The sequence below is a fragment of the Pithys albifrons genome, chromosome 7 (assembly GCF_047495875.1).
Source record: "Pithys albifrons albifrons isolate INPA30051 chromosome 7, PitAlb_v1, whole genome shotgun sequence".
Classification (NCBI taxonomy): domain Eukaryota; kingdom Metazoa; phylum Chordata; class Aves; order Passeriformes; family Thamnophilidae; genus Pithys; species Pithys albifrons.
The window spans coordinates 21,029,018-21,049,448 of NC_092464.1; the positions used below are offsets into that span (position 1 = coordinate 21,029,018).

Here is a 20,431-nt window from a genome sequence, read left to right on the forward strand (position 1 = left end):
GATAGGTGAGAGGTTGTAAAGCAAAAACTTTTCTATATTCCTTATGCCAGAGTGACTTTTGTGTCTGGGATTCCCGAGCTGGGGAAGTAACCCTGGTTCTCTCACCCCACCTACTACACCCTCAGCTGTGCAGTTAAAACTGAGAACATAAATGCTCAGATTGTTCAGTAAATGTCTTGCCAAAAATATGAAAAATAAAAAAAATTAAAACTTACTGCTGTCCATCTGGCAAATGTAGCTTTTGTTGTGCTTGCAGTCAGTATTTTCCCATAATCCTGCTTCATCTACAGATCTTTTCGTCATTGCAATACAGTCAGTCTAGGGGAAAAAAATAATAAAATTGTTGCTGATAAATTGAAAAATGCACAGAAAAATAATAGAAATAGGTGTGAGGAGAAAAATTTAATAGCTTTCTTTTCTAATTTTCTGACTCATTGCTATTGATTTCTTCTTGGAAATCAAATATATTGTTTATCTTAGGAAAATGTACTTTAATTGGCATATTATAATGCAAGAACTTTTGCCAGTTTATTAAAATTCCTGAGAGTATATTGACGTTATTTTTACTGTTCATTTATGGTAATCTCTACTGAATTTGTTGAAGCTTCATTCGGATTTGAGCCATACAAGGAAAATCACAGCTAGTAACACTGATATATTCAGTAAAATATAATCATTCTAATAAATATAATTAATTCTAGCAATACAATATAGCATTCCTTTTCTGCAGTTCTAGACTCCAAACAGGCCTTTTAATCTCTGAGTGCAGCTTTAAAAAGTTGGTCTTCAAAATATTCAGCTGTCTTTTGCTTTAAGCTATTGAAAACAAGATCTTAGCTGAGACAGAAGCCAGGCTGGTTACTTGAACCTTGAGCATGTTATCTATGTTGTGCATTTTCTGATTGCTTTCTGTTTAACTGTACTTTTTCTGTTTACCTCTATATACTTCCAGTCAGCCATTACAAATTTGTCTCTAAATGGGAATCCTTGTGCCCACTTTGAATAGTCAAATATGCTTCCATCTGTCCAGAGATATGTATCCTCTGCATTAATGTCATTCAGGCCGATCCATGTTCCACTGGCAACATCCTTTAGGTGGAAGGTGAGGAAGGCTAATAAAAAATAGGTTTAAAAAAAAGTAGTTAAGGAGTTTCCTTTCTTCAAATTCCATGTAATTCAAAGTACAAATAAAGCAACCAATCATCTTTTTAAAATATTGGAAATACCAAGTTCAGTATTGTTAGACTATGAGGTAATGGTAAAAGATAAAAATAACAATAGGTAATTGAACTGAAGCAGTTTGATTTCACAGGTGGAAAAAAAAGGAAACTTTTTTAGATAAAAGTTATTTAGGCTTCTTGGAAATATTAGAGAAATCAGGACTTCAGGTAGCATCAACTGCACATATGTAATGTCTGACAGATGTTTTTTTACTGTATAACTTAAATATCTGTGAGTATTTCATTACTGTAAACCATTGCAATTTATCCCATATTCCAAGTCCATGGGGGGCAGATTATTCTTTTCCTTCCATGTGATGCTTTTTCCAAGAGTTAGAAAGTGTCATAATATCTCACTCCAGTCTTCTCTCAAGCTGCTTCAGGTGTTCCTTTATAGGTTACACTACTTAGATCTGGAGGACACTTCAGCCTCATCATTAGATGGTGGACTGTGCTGGCTTCAAACATAGTGCCATAAGGCTCAGATGTCATACCTTGCACTTGACTATTATGTATAGAGGCCAAATTTCCCCCTAATTCTATACAAATCCTTCTTGCCGAGTGCCAAGTTTCTCTCTCATCTTCTCTGGATCCAAGTATTTTATAGCACTGTGGAGAGAGAAAGGATTAGACAGAATTTCAGGTGTCAAAGAGTATTAAAACTATTAATTTGGATTATTTCATGCTAGGTCCTGCATGCAAAGAGCAGCAGATGGGGATTTGCTGACCATGAATACTGTCAGCAAGTAAGAATGCGACCCAGCTAATCACAGTAATGTGTGTGCAGTACTTACAAACCTGTGGGGTTTCTACTGTGGAAGAGCAGACAACCTCCAAAAGCTTTTGAGGAATTAAGTAGGTATCCAAAGTGCACAAGTAATTTCCAGTCATATTACTGAAAAGTAGAAATTTTTAGCGATTCAAACTATTTCCTGATTGGGAACTTAATTTGGGGCAGGTAATGATCTCTCAAGGTGAAGTTGTTTCAATTACGTACCACTGATGGAGTGCTAAAACCTGAGCTCATGTGAGCACTCAGCATGAGTGGAACAGCATCAGGAAGAAGTATCCTTTTGTATGACATACTAATATCCATGGGGATTTTTTCTTGAATACCATTGTAAAATATTTTGTATGATTGTGTATATTCTGAGGGACAGAAGACATGGCTGCTGAGTTTTGATGCCCTTTGCCTACATAGAAACTTTTCCTATGGATTGCATTGTGGGGTTGATTTGTGGGGGTTTTTATTGTTTGGGTTTTTTTAAGTTCCAATGTCCAAGTTTTTTGCTTAACTGAGCAGAAAGCAATGCTTGTTTGCTTTCTATATTTGATTTGACATTTATTGCTGTTTCTTACTCAGCTTAAGGTGAGTTCTGTGGTAGCCAAATACATATGAAAGGTGCAGCCTTTAATTTTTTCATCTCAGTGTTAGTCAGAAAAAGGGGCTTACATTTGCAAATAAGGATAATGGAACAGGATTTCCATGCAGTAATTATGCTTGAAATAAGCAGAAAATTCTAGAAACTGGAAAAGCAACTATGGCTAAAGGCAAATGGACATCTACAAAAATTATAACTTCAAACATTCAAATCACCTTCTTTTGAGATCTAGTTACAAATTTGCCAACCTGAAAAGCTACTACACTGCTAAGTGCTAATATAATGTATCAGTATATAAAGAGAGAATTTGTGTGGTAAGATAAAAGGGATAGTTGTTTTCTTCACCCATAGCAAATCTGTTAAATAGGACTGAGATTAATTACTACACCTTATTGTTAAACAAAAGCCAAGTTTCAGGACATCCTCCCAGAGGTGAAAGTACAGTAGGAGCAAATCCTGAGTAAGTTGCATTATGCCTTTCACAGATAAAGGCATTTTTCACAGCACAGCTTATATCTTTCCAAAAGCCTGTAAAGAAATGGAATACAGAAAATTGTTGTACAGATTACAGAATAAAGGGAAACTCTGGTACCACCACTACAACAGTCAGCCTCAAATGGCATTCATAAAGCACAAATGAAACACATTTACCCAAATATACTCCTCCTTCCTTGGCAGTATGTTTGTCTCCTAATAGCGATGGCATGGTTTCAAACCTCAGCGTGTTTGTTATGCAAAACTCTCAGTATTGTTGTACTACCTTTTTGATGCTAAATTTTTACCCAAATATTTCTTGTTGCCATTTTACTCACCAAAATCTGACATTATCACACAGTTTTCATCATTATTCGCAAAATTAGGTTCATTTGGAGCCCAGGCAACATAGTTCACTGCAGTGTCATCCAGCCATCTGGAAGAAACAAGGGGACTGTGGCTGCCAAACAGAATCTCCAGCAGTCATTTAGTCACAAGGACTGCTTAGGCAGAGCGCTAATTAAGGTGTCAGCAGTGACCAGAGGGCAAAGGCTCTTCCATAGCCCAGAGAGGACACAGCCCCAGCATTACTGCTGCTTCTCATCTGTTTAGTAATATCACATTCAAAGCCCATCAGCAGTCCATGGACTTCTCTTTCATCCCAGAAAGGTGTCCTCCTGAAAGTTTTCTACAAACAGATTCTTAAAACAGGTTCCCTACCAGAAATTTCAGAAAGTTGCTGGATGAGACCTTGCTCACACTTCTTGCTTCCAGTGAACGTAAGTTGAACTACTGGGGTTAATCTGATTAAACATTTATTTATACTTTTTTATCAAAACCTCCTGGGCTTTCTCAGGCTTCCTTAACCATTGGAGATCCAGTCAAAGTAAATCTCATCCTTAGGTTGATATCTAAATTGGATCAGGTGAGTAACATCTCGAAATTAGCTGCCTCTCCTCACTACCTATGCAGGTTTGCTTGGGTGTTTAAGCCAGTTCTTTCAATGTACAACATTAAGTGAAATTCGTCTTAGCCATGAACTTCTATTAGTTTTACTCTTCCAAATTTGGAAGAAAAACACATTCCTCTGTTTAAATACAGGAGTGTAACACTTCAGATATAAGATATCTTCTGAAAACTATCCAGAGATCAGCTGCACAGCAGTTACTAAAGTGTAAAACAAAAAAACACACAAATGCTCCCTAAGAGGGAGATGAAATTACCATCATTCATTGTCCTTTAAAGTTTTCCTTTACTCACCTGAATCTCTTATCAAAGCTGACAACTAAGCCAATGAAATATGATTTCCATTTTTGTTTTGTGTAACTCTAAAACAAAAATAGTTACAGTTAAACACTAAACTCTTTCTCAACATCAAGCAAAAAACTGGAAGCCAATTAACCATGTCTGTCAATTTTTTTTCCTTCCCCCCCACCCCCCTCCCCGGCATATGAGCATCAGGTAAGAATAATGTAAATTCAGACCTAGATTTCGAATAGTCAACCGGGGTATGTGGAAATCCTAGAGTAAGGAACCCGCTGGACCAGAAAGAAATAATCATTGTGTTGAATACTACATATAGAAGAAAAGATAAGTAATCTGAACCTGAACTATCCTTTGCTGCACCTTTAACATTAGCATGCCATTTTTCTCTACCTGTTAAAAAGAATAGTTGTTTCTTTACAGGTCTTGAGCAAATCTATTGTTCTACAAATAAATAATGTGGGACAATAGTTTAGAACTCCAGCCTTGCTAAATAGTTAGGCTCTTTGCTTTATTTTATCATCTGCTCTGCTTCAAAATTCAATTATAATTAATAGGTTCAGTACTTACATATTTCCATAGAAATTGTCTTTTGCTTTCATTCTCAATGACAACAAGATCTCCAAAGTTCTTCTGACAAATTCTCCGTGCTTCTTCCATATGGACATGCTCTCTGCTGAAATAGTACTGCTTATTTTTATATATAATCCATCCATCACTGGTGGGTTGATACTCTGAAAGATAAAGATTCATATATAATACATTCATATCTGGTCTGCAAAATGTCTGAAAACTAGACAGCAATCATCATTCTGAAAGAGGAAAAAATCCTACCAAGTTTGTAGTCCAGTTCAGGTTTTAGCAGTGTACCTGTAAAATAAAAGACCATCATGAACAACATTTCAAATACAAAAAAATTCCAGAGATTTTCTTTATGTAGTTTCACATGCTTTGTATAACAGAGGGAAAAAAAAAACACCCAACCAACAATAATGAATTATGCTAATGCATTTTCAAGAATTCAAGTTACATACAACCATATTAAATTATGTGTACAATTTAGAAATATTCAGCTAGTGAAAAACATGTATTTTATACATATATGTATCTCCAAAAGCACTTAGACAATCCAGAGTGCACAGTAAACTCATGGCAGATTAAACTGACTTTACTTTGAAAAATTATTTTAGTATTTTTCTTGACATACTATGATTAATTTTTTTATTTTCTTGGGACTAGAGCCAAACAACATAGTCCAGCCAATTTCTAAAGCTTACCTACATAGTAATAAAGTCCTCACAAATAGTGAAAGCTTAATGCTGGTATATTGTTAATACCATGCGTAATTTTCAGTGTCTCAATTCATTCCTCCTTTCCTCATGGCTTGGCTTTTACTAGAAAAGCCTGGTTTTAAATGTCTTGTAGAGCCAATAGATGCCAAACTCAGGTTTCTGATTACAGTATGGATCAGGAGGAGGAAATTAAGCTGTTTTTCTAGAGCCAGCTATAGCCTCTCAAAGGTATCTCTGCTTTCATTTGGATGCCTGTTATTTTGTACTTCTGGACTACTAATTCTCTTAGTTTTCTCCGTCTCTTCTGTAGTATTATAGAAATGACAGGAACAGTTTGATAAGAAATAAGCCAAAAAATAAAAAAATCAAGTAAAATTCTTTGGGGATCCTTCAAACATTTTAGTCTTAAGTATTTAGCAAAGAACAGAACTAAAATTATTTAAATATATTAATTATTAATTTACAGAGATTTTATAATTTTAACTTTATTGTTTAATCCTAACATTACTATAACATTCATTGGTTTTCTGTAAAATGGAGTACTTTTGTAAATATCTGTCTTAAGTGAATATGAGGGAATTAACATCTGAGTATGTCTTCTCTCGTGTTGATCATCACATAATCTAGATTCACAATAAGAAGATCAATTTCTTTAATTTTTCTTGCCTTTGAAAGGTCATTTAGGATCAAGATAAACTGAAGAGATTCTTTGTGTCTTGGTTTCTGATCTCCTGAGTAATCTCACCAAGAGCAGAGAACCACATCTGCATGAAGCAGCACTTCCAGCACAGCAGAAAAGATTGCACAGGATGTGCGGCTTTGAGCTGGTATGCAGAAATCAGTGTTTGGATGGGTACATTTGTGTGACTAATCTACCCACAAGGGAACAAGTGATTCCTCCTTTCAGTTAAGCAATGTTTTAAATGTTACCATGGTGCCTTATTCACCCTTTGAGGGTAATGGTTTGTTGGCAAAGTCATCAAGTATTAGATATAGTTGGTGTTTATTATAAAACTGCTTATCCCTTCTCCTTCCTATTGTGCCTCCCACTAGTTCCCTGTGTGCATCCAACTTTCTTTTCATTTCAAGAATCTTTTAAGAATCTCCTTTTCCATAGAGATGTGTACAAATACTCAGTTTACAAGCAGAAAGCCAGGATGTAGAAGTAGGACTGGGTAAGCAAAACAGATTCTTTCATTATCAGTTGGCGCTTGGGGTCTTCTGCCTATGCAGATCCATTTCCCACTGGCAGGCACGCCAGTGCATGTCCACCAGGTCCGTTTGATGACCCTGGTGCCAGTTTTGGGACTCCTGGTGTTGGGGCCTTGCTTTGCAGGCAAAGCTGGTGGATACGGGAGTCCATCAGTTACACCATACTCTATTTTTTATCAGCTTTTCAGAGTTGCCAGTTCCTATAGCAACTGAGCCCTCCTTTAGTTCCCATTATTTGTTTCACAGTGGGAAGCAAAGCTTTTTTTCTCTTTTGTACAGAGAGCTCTGGTGTCCTGCATCTTTGGCTGTGCTGGGTATGCAGGAAGCAGATAGAAATACAGGGAGGAAATCAAAGCAGAGGGGATAAGTACCTTTGCTTTGCAAATTTATTCAATCTATGGCAGAAAGAGATAAAGCCAGAGATAAAATAACAGGGACATCTTTACCTTCCTGCGTCTGAGTACAATTGTGACATCTCAATTCATTCCTCTTGCTTTATGTGTTGCCTTTACTGCAACTGGTTTTAAAATGAGCAATTCCCAGTATTTTTCTTCCTTTCAATTTGCTTAAATCCATAAAATTTGTTTTTGAAACTTGAGTTTATTGCTTCAGTTAAATGAGGAAGTAATTTACCTTTTTTTGTTTCACAAATCCAATTAAGTAAATGTTCGCAGCGCAAGTCGTTCCAGAGCATTTTGGGTGATCTATTGAACATAACACAATGTTCAAGTTCTTCATGGTTGCTGGGTTCACCTTCATCCCAGTTCTCATAAATGACCTGTGTTGGAAATACATATCAATTACTATGTGATTCGGGCTTAGTAGAAGTAATTGAGGTTGCCATCATTACACCATTTCAGTATCTCATCATCTCACTATCTTGTTTATGGGATCAACCAGAGTTCAAATAGCTCTGAGAGGGCTGTGAAAGTCATGCTATTCAGCTTACTTTCCCAATCACTCCCTGAAGAAGGTGCAAAGATTACTTGGTATAGAAGAGTATGTGTCTGATGAAAGAAAAACTGATGGGTGGAAGGAGTCCTGTTTATCTCTCTTTATGAATATTGGCAACCTGACTGCCCTGTGCTGCCATGCAGCAACGCCTGTTATGGGATGAAAGAGGCAATTTTGTACTTCCATTAGTGTGTTAAGACAGTGCACTGCAACTATTCAGCTGCTGAATAAAGGGCTGTCCCACCTGACAAAGGTTTAAAGAGATTGCAAAAGAAGGCATAAAAAGACGAGAACCTGTGCAATATTCTAAAACACAGTAGGTTGATTAATAACCAGCACATAAATACTCACAGGTGAACCATCAATCCAAGCAAATCCTTCATCAGAGTTTAAAAGAAACAAACCAATCCAGAAAGCCTGAGTGTTCAGTCCTTTATCCCTAAAATAATAAATACATTATAGATACACAACTGTATAAGGAGAGACCATGTTATAAATCCTGGAAAGATTTATAGATTTAGAGACATTCTCCTTACTGCCACACCTGAATTGGGAGCCCATAGCCAAGCTCACCCCTGCACTCTGTTAGGGGGTTTGATATTGCTCTGTGTTGGGGCAAGCCTTGCTGTAGTGGAATATTAGTTAAAGGACAAGTGATCTGACACAGAGCCAGCTCAGGCTCCCACCCCTGTCACTGCAACAAAGCTCTTGGCTGTAGTCAAAGTTCAAAGACAGAGGCTTTAGCAAAAGTAAAACATCAATAGAGAGTTATAATATAAATTAACTAATAAAAAATAGTGAAAATTGCTTTTCAACTACTTTGATTTGCTTCTTACCACTTCCTAACTAGATTATTTAATAGTTCACACTATTTATCTTGTCATACTTATGAACCAAATAGAATACAGTCCTATTTCATTCACAGCATAACACAAAAGTTTCCCTCTGCAAAAATTTCATACTCTAAAACAAAAAGACTTAACAAAACCATGCTTAGCTTCTCACAATACTGAAATACATTATAATGAAGAAAGGTGAGATCACAAAAACTTCTCAATATGACAATTTCTAATCTGTTTGGGAAAGTAAACCTAGATTCACCACTATGTCAAAGAGTTTTGGTTAAATAGCTGTAAATTGTGTGACTTGGCCTTATGGAATACAATCATAGTAGTGTTCTAATTTGGGGGGAAAATAGTGTCATAACTTCTACATCATGAGCAAGATATGGCATCTACGGTGTTAGCAAAAATGAATTAAAATCAGTCACTGTTTGCTTTCAGAAGTCTTTGGTTTATAGTCAGAAAAATTCCTCATTAAGTCCTTGCATTTTGGTTTACATTACGCAGTAGTTCAAGGGGGGGTGTGATGCTTAAAGTATATATTGTAGCCAATTACAAAATGCCACAGAGCTGAACATTTTATTTTATCTTTTTGTAAAAGGTTGATTAGATCTGGACACCAGCCTTGATAAAAACCTGTGACAAAAATTGCAAAAATACCAAAGCCTCTTTGAAATAGACAAGCGGTTTTATTTTTTATTCTTTTAAGGAAAGCAAAGTTTCAGGATGTTATTTCCAGATGAAAATTCCCCATTGGAATTTGCTTAGTTACAGATATATTTTAAGGAATTTTTATTTAACATAACACGAACATGAAAAAATGTTTATGCAAGTACTCACGATGCTAATTGCCATAATAAAATTTGATCTTCTCTTGTATTGATTGTGACCAGATTTCCACCTATTTCTCTACAGAATTCTTCAGCCTCAAACCAAGACTTCTTTTGGTTTCCCTCTCTCACAAAAAACTGTTAAGAACAAAAAGTAAAAACAAATTATTAAACGTACAAAGCATAGAAAATATGTGTAATTAAAATCAGTACCACTTTAGCACCCCTCTGTCCTTGAGTAAGACAACATAATATCTGTTAAAACCTTTATATTAAATATTAGAAATGTGTAGTGTAAATATTTTTTTCTTAACATCATCTATTTTAAAATAAGATAAGAATAATATAGGCATCTGAGGAGAACAAAGGTGTCAGAATGTACAGAGGAGAAAAAATAATCTATAGCTTAATTGGAACTCTGACCACTGCAAGGTTCAAAATAAAATAGAAAAGTTTTAGCCTTAGGACTTCACAGTAGAAAGCAGGAGATTTTTGGGAAATGGACAGTGAAGGGAAAGTCAGTACCTTGGAATAGAAAAGATAGGATGGATGCAGAAAGGTATTTTACAAAATGTGGATGCTCTCTGAGAAAGAGGTTTTTGTAGGGTGGCGCAAGCACACAAATAGCTCCGCTTTTTTCTGTGAACTATAAACATTCTTGAACTAAGGACATGCTTAACAGGACTAAATGCTCGACATCTTATGGAAAGGATAATCACCAATTGGGCAACTGGCAGAACCAATGTGATGATACTTAGGTGTCGCAGAGAAGCTGAGACTCCTGTAAATACAAGACTAAAATCAACTCTGGCCTCCCAACAGACAGAGTCTGAAAAAAGTGAGAGGATACTTACATAAAGACCTAGAAGAGCAATGCTGCATATTTACTTTTACTTGATTTTGCCTTTTCTTTCCCTGTTTTTTTTCCTTTGCAAAAAGCAGACTTTTTAAGTCACTTTTAGTTAGATCAAGAGAATGCTCAAAAGCTTTACTTGCTGAAAAGTCACCACCTAAACCTGGATCTAAAAGTATCACTAAAAGTATAGTATGCTGTGTGGGAAAAGATTGGCAGAGGCGCATATTTTGTCTTAGAAACATTGTTTTATGCAAGTGACACGGCCAGCTCTTGAGATGCAATACTGTATTTTTGCCGAAGTTCGAAACTCCAGGAAGCAAATAAATTAGGTGAGGTTCTCACTTGACATTTAGATAAAGAAAAGTGCCCTTCTAGCATTCTGTGTTCATCGTTTTCCATTTTTGACTTTTGCTATATTTGATGGATATTTTTATGGGTTTTATTCATTTGCTTTTCATTTGTTTCATTGGTTGGTTTGTTTGGTTGGTTGGGGGTTTTTTTTGCCCTTGAATACCAAAGAGAAGACCATTCCCCAAAAATGCCCCACTGTCACGGTGACCCATGCTCAGGCTTATAGTGTAGGTAGACACACACTTACTTTGAAGCATGAATCTGTCTGATAGGCTCCATCCCAGCCTTCGGCACAGGTGGCCACAGGGACCTGTACTGGAGGAGCAGGAGATGGCACTCCCACCGACCGCTGTTTGCAAAGATAATTTGATGTCTTCTCACAGCTAACAACATCCCATAATCCAGCTGCAGTTCCCATGGCAACACAGCCTTGCTCTTTTCCTTTGTGATATGGAAAAGAAATTAGTAAAACCAAGTCTTAATTGCTTTCTAAGGAATGAGACCTATGCTTTTATTCATAGAAAGTTACAGAAAGGAAGATGCAGACTATGCAGATTAAAAAACATCCTGGATATAAAACTATTCTTAATATCTCCTGCCAGAGGCCATATATGGGCCAGTGAGTCTCAGAGACAGCTTTGCCAAAATCAGAGATTTGCATCTTTAGAAAACAAATCTTCCTTATCTTGCCACTCCAGAGAAATCACAGGGCAAATGGCTCTTGATTATATTTACATATGTAATAGATGATTTGTCAATTACTTTGGAGTTCTCAATGTCCTGGTAATTCAATTTCAAGAAAACTGGTATGAAGTACAACAGGTTTGTTTTAAGGCATAACTAGCTGGTGTGAAGGTAAGAGCTCCCATGTAGATGTTAATGTGTATTGCTGAAATGCAAAACAGCTGGATGCTTGTAGTTCATTTCTCAAATATGTACCTTGTGGTTCAAAAAACTGCCCAGAATAATTTTTCTAAATCTGAAGAGTTGTTGTTAACTGGTTGTGATAGTTTTGATCCAGGCCTTCCTCAGTAACCAGCTGTAACTAAGGAAATGCCCATTTCCCAGGTATTCCACACTGGTTTTTTACATAACAAGGGAGTATAAATAAGAGAGAGATAGGAAGTTTTTTCTTTTTCTTCTTCTTGAGAGTTTTGGGAGCAGCGAGTCTCTGCATTGGTCTTACTTATCAGAGCCTGAGGCCTGTTGCAGTGACTGCTGTTATCTGCCACGAAAAAGGTCAGAGAGTGCTGGCCTTCTCTTGAGGGAAGTTGGTAAGATTGTATTTTGCTCGTTCCATATTGTGCTAGTTCTTGGGGTTTTGACTATACTTATCTGTTCTGTTTTGTCCCTCTTTTGTCCCTGTTTCCCCCTCCCTTTTTTCTTTTCCCCTCAGGAGCTCCCTATTGTATGTACAAATTAGATATATAATTGTAAATATCTGAAAATATATATATATTCTGATATAACTCAGTTTCTTTCAGGCTTCTTTTGGGCTTTTGGTGGTTCTGGTTTTTGCTTTTGGGTTTTTTGTCCCCCACTTAAAAGAGCGAGAAGAAAGGGGGGCAGCTTGGCCTCAGCAAGGAAGCCAGGCCAAACCAATACACTGGTGTTCAAAAAAGTGGAAAAAAATGAGACTGTGAACTTTGTTAGCTCCTGAACAGTATTGCCTTTAGTCTAACCTATTAAAAATCTTCTCTACAACTTTGCAGGAGGTTGACTTACACCAACACCTGACACTCAGCTGTGAGAGTGCTTGTTGCACTGGTGTCAAACACAGGTCTGATGGTGATGGCCACCTACAGCTACAGGCACAAAACATGGCGCCCACTCTAATTTCTAACTCCAAGGGATTGAAAACAGAAACCCATGTGAGCTGCAGCTGCAGTCCTGTCACAGGAGTAGAGCCCATGCAGAGCTTACCTGGCATTGCTGTGTTCCAGTGTGTGAAGTGAGGAGTTTCACCACTGGTCCACCTGAAACTCCCATGTTCTTCTGTGTCAGAGAGACCAATCCAGAAATATTTTTCAGACCTTAGCCCTGTCAGACTAATCAGAAAGGTTTGCTCCATTCTGCAGTGGAAAACAGTGTTAATTCACAGCATGTCACCTTTTAATGTTAATCTAAGTGATACAAACAGAGGTATGCCAACAGAGGTATGCCAAAAGAGATGTGACAACAGAGGTATGCCAAGGAGATATGCCACCAGAGGTATGTCAACATGACCCCAACACAACAGCTCCTCAGCCAAGTTCAGGGAAAAACTCAGTAGGCTTTAAACTGCAGTCGCAAGATTTTCATGAGGGACAACTTTCTCCTTTCAGCTGAAGGCACCTGAAATGCCACAAATCAGTGCTCATGTGGGGTTCTAGTTGCATTCTACTATTTCCATTGTCTTGCCAAATCTTTGAGGTGCCTCAAACAGACCACCAAGACAAGACCAAGCTGTCAGCTTTGCTAGCCATCACTTCTGAAGGCAGTCATGTTCCTCAGAGACTGTGCAGCCTACAAAGCCTGACTGTGATGTGGGTAGGTTAGAGATCATAGATTCTGGCTGCAGGAGGTGGCAAGTCCTGGGGAAGACTTCCAACATTTGTTCAGAATTTGACTTAGAATGTAGTTTAGGAAAATATTTTTGTTAAAGCTTTTCTTTCATAATGACAATTAGTAGGAAGAAAAAAAAAACAAACCAAAACAAACCCCCACACACCAAACCAAGAAGTTTCTTTCATTATAAATTGAAAGGTAACAGAAAACTGTTTAACTCAAGAATCCCCCAAATTTGAAAACTGCTATAATAGATTAAGTAGAAAACCCTAAAACATTGAAGTGTTTGGCCTGTTTTTTTTTCCTGCATGGATAGTCTTTATTTGGTTTACTACTGTGAAATTTTTTTTTAAATCACTGATAATACACTTGGAAGGTTCAAAAAATGGACAAATTTTGCAAGTTTCTCCATTAAAAGCACTGATCTTTATAAAATTTATGTTCCCACCTGCTTTCCACCGTTGCTAGATAAGCTGTGCTCTGTTCACATGTCTTACTTGCTTCTGAAAATGTCAAAAGTGCAGAACCCACCAAATAACAGTGAAAGCCATATCTTTTCCAACCCTGTGACAAAAATAAGATTTTTAATGTGCAGTGGAAAGAGACTTTAATACAGAAATTGCTCTGCTCTTCTGTGTATAAATATGCAATGCTCAATTTGTTGTAGCTGAGCTTAAAACCAAGGTAAGACTGGGCCAAACTGTTAATAAAAGCTATTTTTTGCTGCTATTCACTCCTGCAGGATGCCTTCTTTTGTTTAAGGGATGACCTTAAGATCTTAGTTTTCATCTCTTTTATGTGTACATGACTTTCAAAGAAAATTGTGTCTGTGCTATTTGCTCTTGCTTTCCAGAGTTCTGTAAGGATGGCATTATGCAAACTGAGTCTGTGATTCATTCAGGGGGACCTGCAGCTCAATTCCAGAGCTGCAGGAATGAAACAGAAAATTACTGCAATATGGAAATTAATTCACATACAGGGACAGCCTCCCAAAGCTGCCCCTGCCATCCCCAAAGGCAAAGGGTGAGGAGATTTTCTAAGCCAAGAGAATCTAGACAGTGCTTGTTGGTAGGGAGGATGGAAAGGAGGATATCAGTATAACACCCCTATTCCTTCATGCTTTTAGAGTGATCTATGCTGATCAATACAGATTTAAAGGTTTTCTGAATCACGGGGTGGCTCATCTGGAAATGGAGGGAAAGGAAGGCATGTACATGTAAATGAATCTTGACCTTCTCAAGAATTTTCAAAACAAAAATGAAAAATGCATGTATTTCAGTAAGTTGCTAGCAGGAAAAGACTAGGCTTTCTCAAGAGTAGATTTTCTAGCAGATACAAACGCAGTGTCCAAAAGAAACAAGAACCAGTAAATGAACACCTGTACATTTTTCCAAATGTTATTATTTATGAGAGAGCATTTACTTTCTGGCAGCCTGGGTCTTCGATTGTCTGTTTTTCAGAGGATTGGGATGAAGGTTTCTTTTTACAGATGTAGCCATGTTGGTTATCACAAACATCAGTTGCCCAATATCCGTCCTAGAAAAGTAGGGAGAAGAAATAAATGTAAAAAAAAAAAGAGCATTCACAAACATAGCTAATGCTTTTTCTCTTTCTTCACAAGGCCAACTGGAGAGTTGTTAAAAAAAATGAACACATCTGTCAGTATTGTTTTAAGATCCATTTAATGCTGTTTTGAAGGGAAAGAAGGAAATAAATAACATTTTAAAATCTCAGCATTACTTCCTATCATGACTATTTAATGAGAGAGTTTGTAAAGATCCACCTCATCTAGAGCTAATGGATCTGCTTTTAGAGCAGGATAATTTAATTACACTTCTGGAAAAAAGTATCAGTTAAAACTGAAACAATGCACATCTCATAGGGCTCCAGTAAATCTAACTATTTTACCCATCAAAGACTCTGAATATGACTGACTACTTTAAAAAAATATTTAAAAAATAAAATTGAAATAGAATCTTTTTTGCCCCATGACATCTGATTTAGGATCAATTCCATTGATGCCTAGTCCTGGAAAACGTTAATACTATTCTATAGTATAACAGTTCTTTCAATAACCATATGTCTTTCATACCAGCATTTTCAATTTGTTTATTTCAAAACTCATGACACTTTTTGTGACTGTATGCACATGCATGTAAATGTATAAAGGAATCATGTCTTGCAAAAAAATAAAGTTTCTGAGTCAAGGAGTTAGAAATACTATAAAATTTTACATTACCTCTTTGACAAGTGGGTGGCAGCTCAAGAAACCTGCCCTAATGCCAGGTCTCCATGCCTCAATACCATGTCTCCATGACATGACACTGAGGGACATAATGGTCTATGGATTTGGAATATGAGATATGCAAATAGCATCTAAGGTACCCTCACAAGGTATTACTAGTTCATCCCCATTCCTCTACCAGAGCTTTAAATTTTTTTCTTGACTGCAGCCAAGGGTAAGACTCTAACGCAAAATTTTTGGATCAGACTTTCCACCAAATAAGGAATTTCAGAAAGCAGAACTAGGAAAATGCTGCCTCTCTCTTTCTGATCTCTCCTGATCTCTGAACCTCTTTTCTGGTTCATGCCAAATTTTGAAGGAAAACTATTTAAAGGTAAAATAAAAAAATGATACCGGAATAAGCATAAAATGTGAGTGATTTCATGCTGATGTAGTTATTAATTGTCATTACTATAAAATGACTGCATGCATGTACCTGCCCCTTCATCACAATGCAGTCCTCCAGACCACTCCTGTAGGTGGGATGCTGGCGTTGCCATTTGGTGAATGTCACAGGAGTCCCATCACTCCACTCAAAATAGAAGTGAGCCTTCAGGTCATTCAAACCCAGCCATAGCTCTTCTGTTGGCTCTGAAGCATGACAAGAAATAGGTTTGCTTACTGTCCACTGTGCAGTGAATGTTTTCACATGCAGAACAAGCAGGTACTGATAAATTTGGGATGTGATACACAACAGGTGGTCTTTGCACTTTAATAAAAATGCTGTTTCCCTCTCAGATCTGTGTAAGAGCTATTTTGTGAAACAGCTTCAGGTGCCATTCAGAAATATTGAGTTTGATAAACATAAGGTTCTTTACAGCTGGCAGAAGAGTTTTGCAAACTTTCTGTCATTCAGAACAAAATGGTTGCAAGCATGGAAACAGTGAGTGGCTGTAAGTGTTCCACCTCTCATGAGATCATACAAAGTCCAACCCATGAAGACACCTGTCAGTACATGTCCTTAATGGGGAAGCATTTTATTGACACATCAGGTGTGTTCACCAAGGTCAGCATCTGCAGCAAGTGTCAGGATTGTTTACTACAGATCCAAGAATATCAGAAGTGAACAGGTATTGTTTTTATGGAATGATATATAGCAAGAGATTAGTCTCAGAAAGAGGTTTTAATCTCAGCAAGAAGTTTGGAGCTCAGTTCTGAAGCCACTGAATGTAGAATATAGGGGCCAAAAATGCAATCTTTAGAGATCTTCATGTGTCTCTGGAAGGAATATCTTTTGTTGTTGTTGTTTTCTTCTTTTATAAAGTTTTACAGGGTAGATTATTTCTTGATAAACATAAATACGCTTCTATGTTTATGCAACAGCAACAACATAAAAGAGCATAATAAGTTAGATTCAGCCTTTCACTTGTGATAGTTGAGAAAAGTCATTAATATTTAATAAGAAGTTCAGCTTTTATGTTAAACATGGGACAATCCCACTATAGACCTACATATATACTCACGGTAACCAAGCTGGGACACTAGAAAGCTGTATTCAGCAATGTTGTGAACACTTGCCAAATCTCCATCTTGCTTCTTACATGAACTCAGAGCATCTTTCCATGTTTTGGGTTCCCTCTGAATGCTGTAGCAGTGACCTGCGTATGGCCACCAACCATCTGTGCACACAGCAGGCCTCAATTCCTCTAAAATCAGAAAACAATTTTTCAGAACAAGAGGAAAATAGAGGACACTAGAAAGAGGTCCCTTGAGTACTCTTTTCGAAATTGGGACTATATGAATAAACATAAAGCTGTAGTTGGCAATACAAAATACATTAAAATGAAAAAAACCAAATATAATTAAAGCATAGTATGCTAAATATGCAAATAGAATAATGTCGCCGTAAAAAAAGAACCATTGAAAAATGCTCACATTATGCAGGCAATGCAATGTGAAATATTACTCTGGAAAGAGAGACAAAAGCAGACATCAGCCTCTGCCTTTGTCCCTCAGAGCCCTTGGGTCCCTGTTCTGGTTTCTGTGCTGCCTGTGATGGCTGACATTGGGCTCTGCCTGCTGTTCAGTGGTTTCTTCCAAATACACATATTCATCAGATATGGAAAAGCATGAAGCAGTTTTTTGGTAACTACAGGTAAGTAAACCTTACAAATTAGTGGAGACCTGGTACTTTGCATATTAACTCAGTGCCTTTTTTATTATTTAGAGTCCTAAAAACTTACCTTATGCTTACTTTAAAAATAGAATCCTGCATTTCTTTTTAAGGCTAATACTGCAATAAAGATTCTCTGAAATAATTTTTCTACTTTATTTAATATAATTTGTTCTTTAAAAGTAGTTTTTTATAGCACTGTCAGATGACAGCCTCCAGTAGATCCCTCCTGCGTGGGGCATGTTCATAGCCATGCTGTTGTGTTGTGTTGGCTCATGGATGCAAGAAGGTCTGTGTCAATGTTGTTGCTGCTCCTGCTCTGCTTGTATGAACCCAATGTATTGCATACTGTTGACATCACGGGATGCAATTATATGAGTAACTGCAATTAGTCATTTGGAGCAAATGAGAATAACATTTCAGCTGTATTTATGCAAATTTGCCTTTTGGCATTGGTTACCATGACAGCTTCTAACTGTCTTGCAATATTGAATGATTGAACAAGATCAAAGGAACAAAACAATAATATTCTCCTATGAATGTTTAATACACAACGAAAGGACAAAGGCAGTATATAAAAGTCTGTGTGTTATGTAAAATTGTATTTTCCAAAGGTTTCTAACATCTTGATTGAAAAATATTGTTGCATATCTTTTAATTTTGCTGATCTTTACAAGTTGCTCTTTCCAGAAATAACAGAAAAACCTTTCTTTTTATTTTACTAACCTACCTTTGGAAGTAATATCAGGCTTTGAACTGAAGATATCCTTTTTACAAATGTAGCCTAGTCTCTGGTTACATGCTTGGTTTTCCCATTTAGCATTCTTTTGGGGGTTCAACACTGCACAAATTTTCCCAGGGAGTAGGAAAGGACTTCCTTTGAGTAAGAGAGAAAATGGAATCTCACAGCAAAAAAATAAATATTAACAGGAACATCATATTATCAGTAGAAACATCAGCTTTTTCTGACTTCTTATTACGATGAAGCCCTCCCCTACTGAGTAACTACTTTGTACTTTATAGGATGCTACTTTTAGTCTTTGCATTGAGAATGAAATAATGACCATCCATTGGCTTTTTGCCAGGATAGTACTGGGAAATTTCTAATTCTTTTCCTGATATACTGGTGCTCACAGGAAGAACAGCTGAAACTGGACCTTTACCCTGTGTCAAAAACTGCCAAACTTTAGAAATATTGAGTTTTATGTTATATTGTCCTTTCAGTATATCTCAAGAGTTTCACACTTCTAATTTTAATATGTAATAACTTTTCTCACTTTTGTTGCAGTGTGTCAAAACCTCTGCAAACAGTAAAGTAGGTTTCCTTATACAGAATATTTGAAAACTTAGAAGAGAGCTTAATTATACCTTTATGACCTTGTAACTTTTCCAAACCAGGAGATGGCTTGGAATATACATGGCTTAAAGAAAACACAGGACCAAAAAAACCCACAAGCAAAGAGAAGAACTCTCTCTGTATGAGGAGCATCACAAACCCAGCCCGTCTCCCTTCCTCAAGGTGGCCCAGTGCAATTTTGCCCACACTGTTTAGGAATTATGAGCTGACTCATAAGCCTCTCAATAGTATTTAGAATTTCTCCATAAAACATACTGCCATTATTTTCTAAATATTTTGCTACCTTTGGAAGATTTAATTTATATCCGTACTTTTGGGTAACATGTTATGGAAAATTCTGATCTTTGATGTGTAAGGTTATGCATCACTCCAAATGACACTCTTATTTCATAAACAAGCTCTCTGTTTAGATAAGGAAATAGAATAATATACTGTAGCTGATATCCACTGAAAACTTTGCAATTTGAAAGTGTAATTCTTTAAATAGTGTTGTTGTAAATCAGCTGTTGTAATTCAGAATGGACTTTCCTGAAATAAAGATAGCTAAGGCAATTTTTATTTGTTGATGTCTTAGCAGAATCCATTTAAAGATCACAAAATAGATACAGTTCTTACCTGGAGCCCAGTTTAAATATCTGAAAGGGCTGCCCCCGGCCCATTGCCATCCACTGTTGAAATTCAAAGTGTTCAATCCAATCCAGAACGCAAAACCAAACTTTTTAGTTAGCTCTAAATTAGAAAATGAAAATAAACCTTCATTTTATGTCCCTATTCTCATTTTGAGTAAGTTCAGAGAAAACAAATTAAATCAAAAGCAAGAAATTCATATTTCTTAGTTTAAACGAGCCCCAAACCAGCACTTTCTGCATTACTGAGATGCACAGATAACAAAAAGTAAAATATGTAAATGAATCTGTATTGAGTTAGTAGAGATCTCAATGGGTAAAAGGGCAAATTAACATTGTATTTCACTTTTTTAAATAAGAGTTTATTTCTTTCACTTTCTTTCAAAAGAGATGTAAAAAACATGTGATTTTCATTAGAGTATTGTACTAAATTGTACAATGACAATTGTACTAAAAGACAACAACAGTGTGCCAATCAATTGCTTCCAGATTTTTCTGTTTGAGTATTTTCTAAACCTCCTTTATGCTATTGATAACCAAATGAATACCATGTTACCTGTATCTGAAATCCACTGGAGGTATACGGAATTTAATTATGCAAAAGTACCTATACTAGGACCAATCTAATCATCATCATATATTCTTCTGAAAAGATTAATACTCCTTGAAACACAGGGGGAAAAGGTATATTTGAGGAGCAGTCCATAGCCCTGTTTAAGGGTGAGTGTCCTTGCACAGGGGTGAACAGAGGAAACCCTCCACTGGGGCAGATTGCAGAAACTGCAGTATCTCCCATCTAGAGAACAAAGCTGGGATGGGGCCTTTCTC

General features: G+C 36.8%; 1 protein-coding gene across 2 annotated transcripts in view; it reads right to left on the minus strand.

Annotated features, from left to right (window-relative positions):
• LOC139674094 (macrophage mannose receptor 1-like) overlaps window positions 1–20,431 on the minus strand; it is a 33,026-nt gene that overhangs the window by 9,479 nt on the left and 3,116 nt on the right. Inside the window, exons 4-22 of one of the 2 annotated variants that reach the window (XM_071560242.1) lie at window positions 19,593–19,706; window positions 18,351–18,497; window positions 16,971–17,153; window positions 15,944–16,098; window positions 14,646–14,759; window positions 13,672–13,787; window positions 12,600–12,724; window positions 10,924–11,117; window positions 9,480–9,607; window positions 8,149–8,236; window positions 7,477–7,621; window positions 5,174–5,209; window positions 4,910–5,073; window positions 4,337–4,404; window positions 3,415–3,512; window positions 2,991–3,130; window positions 1,715–1,829; window positions 937–1,112; window positions 216–318 (exon numbers count right to left, since the gene is read on the minus strand). In XM_071560242.1, the coding sequence (XP_071416343.1) occupies window positions 216–318; window positions 937–1,112; window positions 1,715–1,829; window positions 2,991–3,130; window positions 3,415–3,512; window positions 4,337–4,404; window positions 4,910–5,073; window positions 5,174–5,209; window positions 7,477–7,621; window positions 8,149–8,236; window positions 9,480–9,607; window positions 10,924–11,117; window positions 12,600–12,724; window positions 13,672–13,787; window positions 14,646–14,759; window positions 15,944–16,098; window positions 16,971–17,153; window positions 18,351–18,497; window positions 19,593–19,706 (2,409 nt within the window). Of the gene's footprint in view, window positions 1–215; window positions 319–936; window positions 1,113–1,714; window positions 1,830–2,990; window positions 3,131–3,414; window positions 3,513–4,336; window positions 4,405–4,909; window positions 5,074–5,173; window positions 5,210–7,476; window positions 7,622–8,148; window positions 8,237–9,479; window positions 9,608–10,923; window positions 11,118–12,599; window positions 12,749–13,671; window positions 13,788–14,645; window positions 14,760–15,943; window positions 16,099–16,970; window positions 17,154–18,350; window positions 18,498–19,592; window positions 19,707–20,431 lie in introns of both variants that reach the window. The other variant, XM_071560241.1, reaches the window with a different exon arrangement.